The sequence below is a fragment of the Arachis hypogaea genome, chromosome 8 (genome assembly GCF_003086295.3).
Source record: "Arachis hypogaea cultivar Tifrunner chromosome 8, arahy.Tifrunner.gnm2.J5K5, whole genome shotgun sequence".
Classification (NCBI taxonomy): domain Eukaryota; kingdom Viridiplantae; phylum Streptophyta; class Magnoliopsida; order Fabales; family Fabaceae; genus Arachis; species Arachis hypogaea.
In genome coordinates, this window is record NC_092043.1 from 4,151,386 (window position 1) to 4,165,868 (window position 14,483).

The 14,483-nt window shown below is 35.8% G+C and overlaps 1 protein-coding gene and 1 long non-coding RNA gene across 2 annotated transcripts; one reads left to right on the top strand and one right to left on the bottom strand.

Annotated features, from left to right (window-relative positions):
- Positions 1 to 2,037: 2,037 nt before the first annotated feature.
- Positions 2,038 to 3,213, top strand: LOC112705736 (RING-H2 finger protein ATL80). Its single transcript, XM_025756664.3, has one exon. The coding sequence runs from the start codon at positions 2,337 to 2,339 to the stop codon at positions 2,910 to 2,912; it is 576 nt and encodes a 191-aa protein (XP_025612449.1). The 5' UTR covers positions 2,038 to 2,336; the 3' UTR covers positions 2,913 to 3,213.
- A 3,349-nt stretch (positions 3,214 to 6,562) lies between these two features.
- On the bottom strand, positions 6,563 to 14,399 carry LOC140174782 (uncharacterized). The gene is made up of 2 exons (XR_011864454.1): positions 13,820 to 14,399; positions 6,563 to 6,937 (listed from the first exon to the last, which is right to left on the bottom strand). It is a non-coding gene; the product is annotated as an uncharacterized lncRNA (long non-coding RNA).
- Positions 14,400 to 14,483: the final 84 nt, after the last annotated feature.

Below are 14,483 nucleotides of genomic sequence, written 5' to 3' on the forward strand. Positions count from 1 at the left end.
TTTTTAATGAGTCATCTTTACACATCAATATTAAGTACCATTGTCATTTTTACCTTTTCGTCATCTAAATAACTTTTCTAGCGATAGTGACTGTCAGGTGACTCTGTGCATTGTATGACGTGACTTTTTTGATGACGACACATTGAAAACAAAATGATAAATTATTGAATTTGTTAAATTTGAATAAAAAAATTTTACAAGTAATTTAAAATGTTCATTCTTTTCCTTTCTTCTCTAAAAAGTGGATGTGGATCAAGGAATGTAATTCAGAAATAGCTGTTAGGACTATCTTCCAAGTAAATTTTGAGAAAAGATGGAAGAGAATAAAGATTCTAAATCACTTGCAAAATTTTTTTATTATTAATAAATTTAATAATTTATTATTTAATTTTTACTGGATCATCAAAAAAGTTATATCACACTATATATGAGTCACTTGGCAGCTATTATTACTAAAAAAGTTAATCAAACAACAAAAAAAATAAAAATTATAACAAAACTTGATATTAATATATACAGATAACGCTTTTTAATTTCTATATGGAGGGCAATGATGTGTTGGACCCGGTTATGAAGGAGGAGAGAGCTTTATGTTTGTGTGGTGTCAGGCAGGAGAGAAATCGGACCATGAGTTTTCAGGGGCCCCTTCTCGGACAGTCCGAATTGTGCATGAAGCACGGACCGTGCAATTTGCATATCCCCATCCACGTGTTGCTCGCAGGTGACTCCCCCAACGGTGCACAACTTTTTCAATAATAACCCACACTAGCATTCGTTTTCACTTTCATTCCATTCCTCCAAAGAAGAGCCACTGCTTCTTCTTTACTCCTTCTGGTTCTTACTTTGCATGGTGAAAGTAATTTCAAAATGTCAAAAAAAAAAAATATAAAGATGTAGGTCGTCCTAAACTTCATATCATACATTATCTCAGTTATTCAAAATATAAGTTATTTTTAAATTTTTTTAATATTTTATAATTAAAATTACTATTATTAGGAAGTTAATATTTTTTATTATTGTTGTGAGAACGTCGAATGTTTGTTATTGGTGTAGCCGTAGAATTTTTTTAGTATTTTTTAATTAAAATTGCTATTATTAGGAAGTTGGTTATTATTTTTATTGTTGCTAAAATTGAATTTAGGAGTGTAAATAGTTGTTATTATTATTACCTGATTATGTTATCTTTTTTTTTAATTTTTTTAGTTTTTTATAATTATAATTATCATAGTTAAGAAATTAATTGTTATTATTTTTACATAATTATAATTATGTAAATGATTATTATTTTTTTTACTAGATTATGTAGTTTTTTTTAGCAATTTTTTTAGTTTTTTATAATTATAATTATTATTGTTAGGAAGTTAATTGTTATTATTATCGTTAGAAATTAAAGTTAGGAATGTAAATGATTTTTTTTTATTTTGACCTGATTATGTTAAAAAACCTAACTCGGACCATGCGACTTCATTTAATTCTTTATATAAAATTCATATATATTCATTCAATACCCATGGTCCGACTTTATTTTATTCTTTAAACAAAAAATTCATATATAACACAATACTCATGGTTCGACTTCCTTTTATTCTTTATATATATATATATATATATATATATAATACCCATGGTCCGATTTGTAAACTGTGAAATTCAAATTCCAGTTTTGGAAAAATCGAACTCTTCGAGTTCTTTGCATATTTTTCTAAAACAAATAACTCGGACTATGTAATTTCTACCTCCCCGACAGTGATATAAAGTTGTCCCACCCTTTCATCTAGCATGCTCAAGTTTCATATCGTAACACATCACGCTGCTTGGTTCTATAACGAAAAAATTGAACCTACAGATAACTCATCAAAAAATTAAATGGTATATTTATGAAAAAGTATAGGTAACTAATAACATTCTTGTACAATGTGTGAATAATGTGAATTAATAAGATTAAAAGAATAAATTTAATGAATAACTTTAAATTAGAGTGTAATATACTTATATTTAATTGATAATTATTCATGTTGTTCAAAATAATCATTATTTTCCTAACATTTTCCTATATTTATTTACCTATAAAAATTTATATTTACTTTTGTCCATTCTTCCTAAATTAGTTAAGAGATTAATTTTGTCAAAGAAAGCATGCGAAAGATAGAAGTTAGAAATGAAATGCCAGCTGCAGTGATAATAAAGGAGAAAAAGAAGAGTGGGACCAGTAGTTGTTACTTATAAGAGTTATAGTGCTAATCCCACGCAAACGAAAACCCAAACCCAAACTTCTACAAATCAATCTCTCACTCTCTCTCTTTGAGAATTGAGACAGAAACCAAAACACCAAGCACATGACTCGTCCCTTGAGAATTTTAGGCGAGCGCAACTCGTCAACCACCGACAACGCCCCCTCCGTCGTCGACTCCGACTTCGTCGTCATCCTCGCCGCCCTCATCTGCGCCCTCATCTGCGTTCTCGGACTGGTCGCTGTAGCTCGCTGCGCTTGTCTCCGCCGCCTCCGCCTCTCATCCTCCTCCGCCGCCGCTACTCCCTCGCTTCCCGCAGCTGCCAACAAAGGTGTCAAGAAGAAGGTACTCAGCTCTCTCCCCAAGGTCACCGCCACAGTCGAGTCGGCTGGCAAGTTCTCCGACTGCGCGATCTGCCTGGCGGAGTTCGCAGCCGGAGATGAGATCCGAGTGCTGCCTCAGTGTGGCCACGGCTTCCACGTGTCGTGTATCGACGCGTGGCTGAGGTCGCATTCATCGTGTCCATCGTGCCGTCAGATTCTGGTGGTTCCGAGATGCAACAAGTGCGGTGGTTTTCCAGCACCCGCGAGCTCGAGCACCACTGCAACCGCCTCTCAGCCACCGGAATCGGATTCCACATTCAAGGTAAGCGGCGATCATGCCAATAGGTTTTTACCTTAGCTTCATCCTTTTCTCCAATTTCTTTTTCCTAATCATGTTCATATTTATGTGTATTCTATCTATAAAATTTAGTAATTCAATTCCGTGTGTAATAGGCTAATAGCACTGTAGGATTAATTACTTAGGATTGTAAATAGCATCATCAGCTGAATTATTATTGCATTTGTATTTTGTGCTTTCGCATGTAAGAAAGTAGCACTGCTTATTTGCATAGGGTAGATCAACCCGCTTGAATTTGGTTACTGTAATTTATGATTTGATTGAAAGGGAGAAACGAAATCGTATAATTGTTTGTTACTTAGACAAGGGATATATATATATGTCGGCAATACTATTATCAAAATAGGAAAAGTGTGGTAAACAAATGGACGGCATGATCATATTTCTGAATTGAATGCATCTGGATCGGGAATCTTCCGAGCTCTGCAGTTGCCAGGAGGGAAAAGGAGTGGAGAAAAGAATTTTGGGACCCTCTCCAAAGCTTTATTTTTGTGCTTTCCAGGATCCTACCCTAGACAAAGTCACTCCCACTAACATGATGTTGACACTTTAATAATGTAATGCAATGTCAAATAGCCTCCTGCAAAATGCACTGTCATTATTGGATTTACACAATTATGTTGGTTTATACATGGAGAGACCCTTTTTCTCCCTTGGTGTTGGTAACACATGCACACAAGTATCATGAAACCACTAATAATAAAACCTTGTTGATAAAGGGAGTGTCTTATTGATGCGTTTGGGATTCTTGTGATGCATTCATTGCCTTGCCATATACGACACTTTGAAGGAGTCAAGTAGTCAACAAAGGCACAAACACAGCTCAATTCGCAATGTGATGTCCTGGTTGTTGTAGAAGACCTCTCTGAAATGAATGCCCACAAAGTCAATTCCAAACAAGAACATTCTCAAGTGGTATTTCAGTGCTAAATCCACCACCACTACACCAAATACACTTTTAAGTTGACTCTACAAGTGAACAATTGAAAATTCTTATTTAGTCACGTTGTGATGTTTCGAACCAGTGTACAAGACATTGTCCGGTTTCTCCACCATGATGAAACCTATAAAGTTTACCCGCTCTTGACACGTCTAAATTTATAAAAACAAAATTTATAATAATAATAAAATAAAATCGCCATCATACTTTAATTTAATTATTTTCGGGCCACTACATGGCGATCGTGAGATTAAAGATGTGAAAGTTACACTCAGGATCAATCCCACTACAATACATTGCTTTTGTCTTTTTCCCATCCCTGAACATGATCTAGGACATAAAGTCCTTCCAGTATGATTTGCAACAAGATCTAAAAAATATTTTCCTTTATTTCTTTATCACGTGTAGGATTTCTTATGATTTGATTACTGCACAAATTCGTCTAGACCAACCATGAAGGCAACAATGAAGCCTTTTGTAGTGATGTTATTTCTCTTGTTATTGAATTTATAAAGGTACAACTGTATTATGAATTATATTAGTGCATATAACCTATTTCGAACCTGTTTTCATAAAAATCACAAATATTATAATGTATGACTACAAAAAAGGTAGAGCCATATATGGCAATAGATGGGTGTATAATTTAATAACTAAATGAAGCAAATTTGTCCTAACCAAAATCCAGTGATGTTAAAGAGAAGTTGAATTCCCACTTGTAGTCAATAATTAAATAATTGGGACAGGAAATGGAGCTTAATATTCTAAGATGCTAGATATCATTAAATATGCTCCTTGACTTTTGGCTAAAAGTGATTCCAATTTCCATTGCAAGGTTTTATTTCTTGTCCTTACCTAACTATAGAGATGGTGTTCCATTTCCATTATTAATAACCATACATTTTGCTGCTTTTATTTTATTATCATTACCTTGTTAATTTCTAATCAAAGCCATGTTTTGTTTCCGTTTTCTTCAAATTCATTGGATATAAAATAAGATTCTGTTTCGGGATGTATGTTAAGATCTATGATGCACGGATATCGACACAGACACGGTACATAACATGATACGAGACACGTCGAATTTTAAAATCTTATAAGACATGGAGATACGCTTACATATAAAATATAAAGTATTTTTTAGATAAATTATAATGATATTTTGATATTTTATTGATATTAAAATATAAATTAATTTTTTAATTATTTTTAATATTTTATTTTAATTATATAAAATATTTAAAATATTTTTTTATTTATTTATATTATTTCTAAATTTATTTCAGCAATAACGTTAAGAATAAAGCTATATACGCTGGCACGTGATTGTATTTAAGTGTGTCTGAAAAATAATTTTTTATTTTTTTATTAAAACAGGGTTGGACATATTAGATACACGTGTCGAACGAATATCGCGTCCTACATGTGTCTGATACGCGGACACAAAATTCAGTAGAGTACCCATGCTTCACAGACTAAAATTATTATTAGTAAAATTTTTATTATTTTAATAAATATGTAACAAAATTATTAGAAACTTAAATTTATATATTTTGTATAAAAAAATTTTTTAATCGACAACTTTAGTATATTAACTTAATCCTATAAAACATCTGAAATACGGGTGTCATAACAAAACAAGAATCTCACCTTCATAAGCATAAAGTAAGTGCTCCATTCTTTTTGCCAAATAAATAATAACAATAAGAGTGGCGTCTTTATGCTAATGTTATGGAAGAGAAAGAGGGGAGGGGGAGGGGGGAAGCATCCCACATTCCCACTCTCATGTTATGCCACCTTAGAGAACCCTGCCTTTGTATCATGTCTTCTACGTCATGCTAAATAAGTAAACTTCACGTGATAGAGAGTTCTCCCACCCAATATAGCCTAGTTTCTTTAGGTTGGATTTTGTCCTGGACTTGGGGTGGTTGTAGCAGCTAGCTTCCCAAGTAGCTTGTTGGTTAGAAGCTTGCACTTTAACTCAAGTGAGCTTGGTTCAAAGCTGGCAGCTTGGCACTACTGAGTATTGGGGCCGGGGGGGGGGGGGGGTGGTTGTAGCACATTGATAGAGTAAAGTGTGAAACCGGTCTTCCCTCGAATAACAATGTGATTCTTGATAAAAATAATAATAATAATCCACTTCAGTCCGGACATCCTATTTAGGGATAAGTACTTTTTTCATCCTCAATGTCTGAGTCAAAATCAATTTCGTCCCCAACATTTTTTTAATTAAAATCATCCTCAACGTTACAAAACGTTATAAAATCATCCTTTTGTCCATAAACAATATTTTTTGGACAATTTTGCCCTTTTACAAAAATAAAAAATATTAAAACTAGTATTAAAAAACAAAAGAAACCCTCTCCATCCCTGGCGTATCTCTCACTCTCTTTCGGTCTTTCTCTTCTCTCCCTTTCCGCCACCCCACCACCACTGCTCCCACCTCCTTCTCCATCTTCTTCTCCCTCTCCATCACCACCTCTCTCTCTTCACCACCACCACCACCACTTCCACCACTATACCACTTACTACCTTTAACTCTAACACCAATCCTACTAACTCTTCATCCATTAAAATCAACATCTGAATGGTTGAACAATATAACCCAATCGGTTGAACAAAATCAACACTCCCGCACCAATATCAATTAAAAGCTCAAATTTGAAGATTAAGACTTTAAATAAAGAATAGATAGAAATTAACAAAATCATTTCACCTGAAGCCGAAACAATTGGGTATCCAATTACAAAATATAGCACAATGAATATGCTATTCACGTTTACATAAGCTGTACAACCTTAGCCGAACTATTGGGAAAAACGCTTGTGAACATTCTAACTACACAACTATCTTGATATACTACTAATTATGTATCAGCTACAAGCAGTCGATAGAAACACATCACATCACACACAACCCAAACTTTCTCAGAGACACAATGAGCCAAAAGTGGAAATTCTCAGATCACCAACTCTATATGGTGGTGGGGGGAAATTACCTCTGCATCAACATATGCTAATTGCCTCCTGATGCTGCATCGAGGATACTTGATAACCGATTTTGAACGGTACCATCTCAGCTTTAACTGTTTCCAAGATTGATTTCAGTTAAGGAACAGAGAAACAAAACCCCCACAAAGTCAGCACCAAAAACAATTTTAAAACAATTTTAACTATTGATTTTACGGAGGGCTTTGGCTCCTCTTTATAACGATTTCGGGTCGAAGCCAGACTTGTTAGATACATCGGGGGGAGGCGGCTCCGTCTTAGAATCGGAAGCAGGGTCGGACGGCGAAGGCAAATTGAAAGTGAAGAAGAGAAGAACGGGAAGCGAAAAGAAAAATCAGCATGGGCGGGGCGCGATCGGAAACCGAGGACATGGAAGCCACCGTGGCGCAAGTGGTTAACCTAGCAGCTGCCATGGCTTCAGAATGGATCTTGAGGATCTTGGATCTTGGTGACGGTGGAGTTGTTGGTGGCGTGGGAGTGGTTGAGTCATCTTGAGAACAAAGCGGCGGTGGAGTTGTTGATGGCGTGGGAGTGGTTGGGTTGAGAACAAGGCGGTTGCAGAAATAAGGAGAGAGAGAGAGAGAGAGAGAGAGAGAGAGAGAGAGAGAGAGAGATAATGGAGTTAGTGGTGAGGGTGGTGTGAAAAGGGTAACATTTTTTCTTTGTTTTTATTTTTGTAAAAGGGCAAAATTGTCCAAAAAATATTGTTTATGGACAAAAGGATGATTTTATAACGTTTTGTAAAGTTGAGGATGATTTTAATAAAAAGGTCGGAGACAAAATTGATTTTGACCCCAGACGTTGGGGACGAAAAAAGTACTTATCCCTTCTTTCTAGAGAGCATGATCAAGGATAGAAACTTTTATGAGGACATACTACAAGAATAATTAGTTTTAGCGACAAATTTTTAGCAGTAATAATACAATGACTGCTATTTTTTATTTAAGTTATGTTTTTGTGTCTATTATATATTTGTCATTAATATTATATATTATAATGGCAATTATTTTTATTGCCATTAAAAATATAAGTAAAACTACTTTTAATAAAAAAAATTTAGTGACCATAGTACTATGACTGGTATTATTTTTATTAAAAGATAAAAAAATTACTTTTAATGAAAAATTTTTAGTGGTCATTGTACTATGACTGGTATTATTTTCATAACAATTAGAACAAAAATCATGCTCACTCCCTCTTCTCTTACTCTTTGAGAAACCTAACCCTAAACCTAGCCACCATCACCATCCCTCAGCGCTGAACTCTTCTCCTCTGGTAGAGGGTGCTGTCACCGCCGGCAAGGATAGACTACGGGTGCCGTTGCACTCTTCTTATCATCGAACTCTTCTTATCATTCCTCTTCTCGTCGCCGTCGCATGAAGAAAGCGTTGACCCCGTGGCGTCGCCGTCGCGAAGGTTACTCTCTCTCTCTCTCTCTCTCTCTCTCTCTCTCTCTCTCTCTCTCTCTCTCTCTCTCTCTCTCTCTCTCTCTCTCTCTCTGCGCACGCGCATGCATGCATGCATGCGTGTGTGTGTGTCAAACACCCAAATATAGTTAGGTGCGTGTGTGCGCGTGTAAGACACCCAAATATAGTTCGATTGTATGAGGTGTGTGTGCACATGCGTGTGCGTGTGTGTGTGCACGCGCGTGTCAGACACCCAAATATAGTTAGGTTGTATGAGGTGTGTATGTGTGTGTGTGAGACACCCAAATATAGTTAGGTTGCATGAGGTGTGTGTGTGTGCGCGTGCAGTGTGTGCGTGCGCGCATGTGCGTGTGTGTGTGCACGTGTGTGTGTGTGTGTGTGTGACACCCAAATATAGTTAGGTTGCATGAGGTGTGTGTGTCTGTACTCTTCGAGCTCTTATTTCTTTTGTTTACTGTTGAAAGGAAAATTTAGTTGATAATGGAGGAGATGCGAATGATCGTTGCGAAACATTGAAAAAGGTGAGAAATAAGATCGGCAAGTATGAGGTTGGTAGAACCATCGGCGAAGGTACATTAGGTTGTCAGACACCCAAATATAGTTAGGTTGCATGAGGTATGCGAATATTGACTGAAGTTCTGACTTATTAGTTAAGAGAAGAAAAGATGAGGGTGGAGCTTAGAATGTTTAGTTTAAGGTTTAGTAGTATTGTTAAATGACTGAAAATGTTGATTTCGACTTTCTTACAAGTGGATGCCACTGCTACTGTTGACTATCTTTGTTTTTCTTAATGTTCAAAATTTTAATGCTGAGACCTTAGATTTTAAACATGAGAACAAGGATCTTTGTTATATGAGGAATTTGAATTGCAGATTTGCAAAGTCTACTTATGTACTAATGCTTTTATTTAATATCATGTGTATAGGTTTTTGTTGTTGTTGCCGTTTCATTGGTTAATGAATTTCTGACTAAATTCTTCTCACCTCAGAAGGTGACTAAGGTGAGGGTGGATGTCCAAACTTTCAGGCATAGAGATGGTGAGTTTTTCTATAAAACCGGAAAAAGATACAAGCAGATAATTAGAAAGTGTCTCCCAGATATGTTTTCAGACTAGATCAAGCTGCAGATTTTCTATGATGGCCTCTCTGAGATGAAAAAAATATCTCTGGACAATTCCACAAGAGGTTCTTTACATATGAAGAAGATACTTGAAGAGGCTAATGAGCTTATTAAGATGGTTGCTAACAACCAATATCTATACTCTTCTAAGAGGAATCCAGCGAATCCTGTGAAGAAAGGAGTTATGGAGGTGGACACCATGGATACCATTCTAGCTCAGAACAAGATTATGTCACAACAGATCAGTATAGTTACTCAACACTTGAGTGAGATGCAAGTTTAAGCTATTAAAAATCAAGATACATCTTATGACATGAGTGGAGGCTTCAACCAAGAGGAAACCTATGGTTATGCTCAACCCATTCCTAAGCAAGTTAATTATATGGGAAATTCCTCCAGAAATCCCAATAATGATCCCTATTCGAATATATTCAATCAGAGATGGAGGAATCACCCTAATTTTGGGTGGAGAGAGTGATAAACCCCAATTTTAGGGTTTATCTTGTGCTGAATTTAGAAAATTTTATCAACTTATCCCACATTTATTCAATGAAATAGTATGGTTTTGTGAATGTCTCCTAATTTATGCTGAAGAGTGAAAACATACTTTTTAGACCTTTAAATTGATATATTTAAATCACTTTAATTCCACTTGATGCCTTGATGTATTTGTTTAGTGATTTCAGGCTTAGAAGGCAAAGATTGGATTGAATGAATGAAGAAAAATCATGTAAAAGTGGAGAATTTGTGAAGAAATGAAGTTTTGAAAATCTGCCTAGTTCTGTGTACGCGTGACCCACGCATACGCGTGACCAGAGATTTGTCAAGCGACGCGTATGCGTGACAATTGTCACGTGATCTCATTAAAGAAACACGCTGGGGGCAATTTCTGAACTCATTCTGGCCTAGATCCAACTCATTTCTGAAGCTATTAGAGGCCAAATTCAAGAAGGATGAAGGAGAGAGCAATTAGGTTAGGTTAGAAACATGTTTTAGGGTAATTTTTTAGAGGGAGAAGCTCCATCCTCTCTCTAAAATTAGGGTAGATTTAGGTCAATGTCTCTTATATTTAGGGTTTAATTCTTGTTTTCATTTAATTTCTTTTACCTTTCCTTATTCTTTTGCCTCAAGTTTCTTAGTTTGCCTTGTTAATTTTTCATTTATGTCACTTTTATATTTATGAACTCTTGTTAATTTGGATTTTCTTTAATACAATTTTGATGTTTTTTATGTTTCTTTGATGCTTGTTGAGTTATTGTTGTTATTTTCTTGCATTTAGTAGTAGTAGATTTTATTATTTTTGCAATTTAATATGCTTTTCATTTTTATGCACACCAAGTGTTTGATAAAATACTTGGGTTAGTTTTAGAGTAGATGTTTGAGTATTCTTGACTTGGAAAGAGAAATTAGGCAATCTTGAGTCATTGATACCCAATTTAGATTGGTGATCTAGAGTTATTAGTTTAATCTTGTTTTCATTGACATTACTTATGGATTGGGATTAACTAGACATATTTGACTTTCTCCCAATGTTGTAGATAACGTAATAGGCTTAGCTCTTGATAATTATTGTGTTATGATTAATGACTAGGATGGAAAAGCTTGATTCTCAATCTTTATCATGAATGCCTCTTTAGTATTTGTTATCTTTAGTTGTTTGATTTATTTTCTTGTCATTTAAATTTCTTGCCATTTAATTTCAAGTCTTATCATCAATCCACCTCGTGAAACTCATAACCAATAATTATGTATTCGATTACAATTTCTAGGGAGAACGACCCGGGAGTAATACTCTCGGTTATTTTTATGGGTTGAACATGTGACAACCAAAATTAAACTTTGATTGAGGTTGTTTGTTGGTTTAGATCTATACTTCGACGAGATTATTTTTGTGTGAAAATTCTAAACCGACGGTAACCTTCTTTCAAGATTTTGGCGCCGTTACCGGAGAATTGAAATGTGTGCTTGTTATTGGTTATTGTACATATGTTAATATTGTGAATAGTTTGCTCTTTGTTTGTTAGCTTGTTTGAGTCACTAGTTAGGTTCTTGTTTCTTTGTTTCTTAATAGTTTTTGTTTTTGTTTTTCCTTTTTACTATGAATTCTTATCCTTTTGCCTATGAGTTTGGTTACAATTATGTTGTAAGAAATGGAAGCTTCAATGAGGGATCACATTATGGGAATGGAATCCAAGTTGGGGAGGAGCCACATGCTTATATTCAACTTTCATGGCAACAACCTTCTTCGCTCTCTTATGGTTACAATCCACCCATAATGTACACAATTATGACTAAACTCCTCAACATTGTTGTCAACCTTACTCATAAGCCACACCATACCACCAATTATGACTAAACTCTATACAGCATGCGTACGCAACCCAGTACACACGGCGCGAGCATTCCATTCGAATTAAAACACTCACGTACGCGAGTAGGATGCCACGTACGCGGACACGTTCTTTTTCAACGTGTGCGTACGTACGGCAAGGGTGTGCGTATGCACATACCTTATTTTATAGAAAAATAGTTTTTCTTCGTTTTCAAGGATTCTCTAGCTTTTTAAACTTCTTTTCATTACTGTTTAAGGCTAATATCTAGCATTTATGTCTAAAGACAATAGAGAAGAGTCAGTGACTTAAATTGGTGAAATTCTGTATGAGTTTAGAAGATAGAGACTTAGGTTTCTGAAGTTGTAAGTGAGCCGTTGGAGTACTATATTGATGATGATTATGAGAACTTAAAAGTTGATGATAAACTTGTGAAATCAAGGATGAAATGATGGTTATGACGAGTCGGAGACTCGGAGATGACTGAGAAAATTATTGAATACTAAGAGTGATCACTAAAAGCTATTGATGTATACTGATATTGTTGAGACGTTATGCGCCTGGGAAGGACAGTTGGTTAATCCCGCTTGTCGAGGTCGCGGCGCCGGCGTAAGGTCGGTGGTTAATCCCGCTAATGTTGAGATGTGAAGGTTAGGGTAGTATTCCGCTCGCATAACCTTCTCTGCTGCATAAGTGTGTAGGGCCTATATCCCTGGCGTGGCAGAAAGGCTACATCTGGGAGGATGTGTCGAGTTGGCATTTATAGACCGACAAGTGATATCACGGGCCAATAGGAAAGGCATTCATCATATGCAACTTCTACATGTTTATTTGCTTTGCTTAATTTTCGTTATGCCTAAATGAACCACATGTTTACTTGCTAATTGTTCTACTTGTTGTAGATATACTTTACGGTGCTTTACTTGTCTGCATTACTTGTATTTTTTGCTAGGATTGAGGAGGTTCGGTAGGTGGTGGCGATGGGATCGCATGGAGGTTAGGCTGTGTGGGATAGCGGTGCTATGTTAATTAGAAATCCCTTAAGTTAGAATACCCTATTTACTGTTTTTAAGTTATTTATTTTGTTTTAAGCTTGAATATTCTGCATCGATGTGAAGTTCTAAGGTTGCATCTGGCATCCCGAAATCTTATATCTTACATTATTGGGCACTGTTACCATACTAAGAACCTCCGGTTCTCATATCATATTCTGTTATTTTTCAGATGCAGGTCGTAACCCACTTCGATGAGTTGTGGGATGGTGACAGAGCGGAGGATCTTTTGATATCTCTTTGTATCTTGATTATTTGTTGTAGTACTCTCTCTCACCTTTTTATTTTAGACTTTATCGCCTTAGAGGCTTGATTTGAGAAATAAGTTGTATAAGCTGTTTTAAACTTATAAAACTATTTTGTATTTCAGTTTGACTAGCCAGCCTAAACTCCGCAGGTTATGACTAGTCATCTTTTTGGTATATATATATATATAATTTAAATATTACCTTGTGTATGCTGGAGCTATCTACATGGTTTTATATATATTATGTCTTGTTTTGTCCGTGCCTATGCGTTTAGTTATCGTGTGTGAACGTTTCGTGTTTCGTAATTCTGTTTTATGTTTGAGCTTTATTCCTTCATCGGGCTTCTAGTTATATAAATTCTTGGACATATATTATATATTATAAGTTTTAGAACTGTCGTGACACTTTGTTATCCCTTACTTTACGGCTAAAGGTAAGACTTAGAGTAACGAGGTGTTACAATCAACAAACTAAACAGAAATCAAACATAAATCGTGGCTCTGTCGCAGGCACCGAAAAAGGGATCAAAACTCATCCCGCTCTATCCCCAACTCAATTTCCAAATACGAATTAAAATTGTTTTTCCAACAAAAATCAACATACATAATCAACATATATAACAAATTAACAACAGTATATTACAAAAAATTGAACAATCAACAATCTAATAGAAATCAAATAGAAATCAACATAGATTATCAACATCATTAATCAATTAATTCTAACTAAAGTACTAAATTATTGAAAATTTAAAACTTAATAACTTAAAAAAAAAATACATACCTCGCTAATGCACCGCCGGTAGAAAAGAGGGAGACTGGAGAAGAAATTAATGCGACGACGACGACTGGATACACAACGAAGGCGACGAGCAGTAGCAGTAGCAGGTGGCGACGGACACATAAGAGCCAACGACGTTTGAAACTTCGAATGTTCGACTTCGATGGAGGTGGTGCTGGCTGTGGTGGGTGGTGCGGTTGCGAGACTGCGAGCACGGTGAGGTGGTATTGGCTGAACGGGCCTCTCTCACTCTCTCTCACACACAGTCTCAGACTCTCAACTCTCAAGTGGTCTCTCTTATGGCCGAAAGGGAATGGATTTAGGAAACAGGGAAAGGGGATGGAGGCTTCGAGGTGCTAGGGTTTCTTTTAGCTCAAATTAGTTTTTTTTAATCGAAACGATGTTGTTTCTCGTGAAAAAAAAAAAGATTTTAAATCGGTCCGAGTTAAATCAAATTTGTCGGTTCACCGGTTTTAGTCAAATCCAACCAATTTAAACTAGGTCTTGTTGGTTCTCTTCTTTATCCAGTCCGATCGGATGAGTCGGTGCAGTTCTGATAACAGTCATAACACTGCTTTAGGATAATCTGGATAATTAGTAAAAAAATAATTAACTTTAAGACGCATCCAACCAAAAATATGCCCGTACCATTATGTTGTGTTTAATG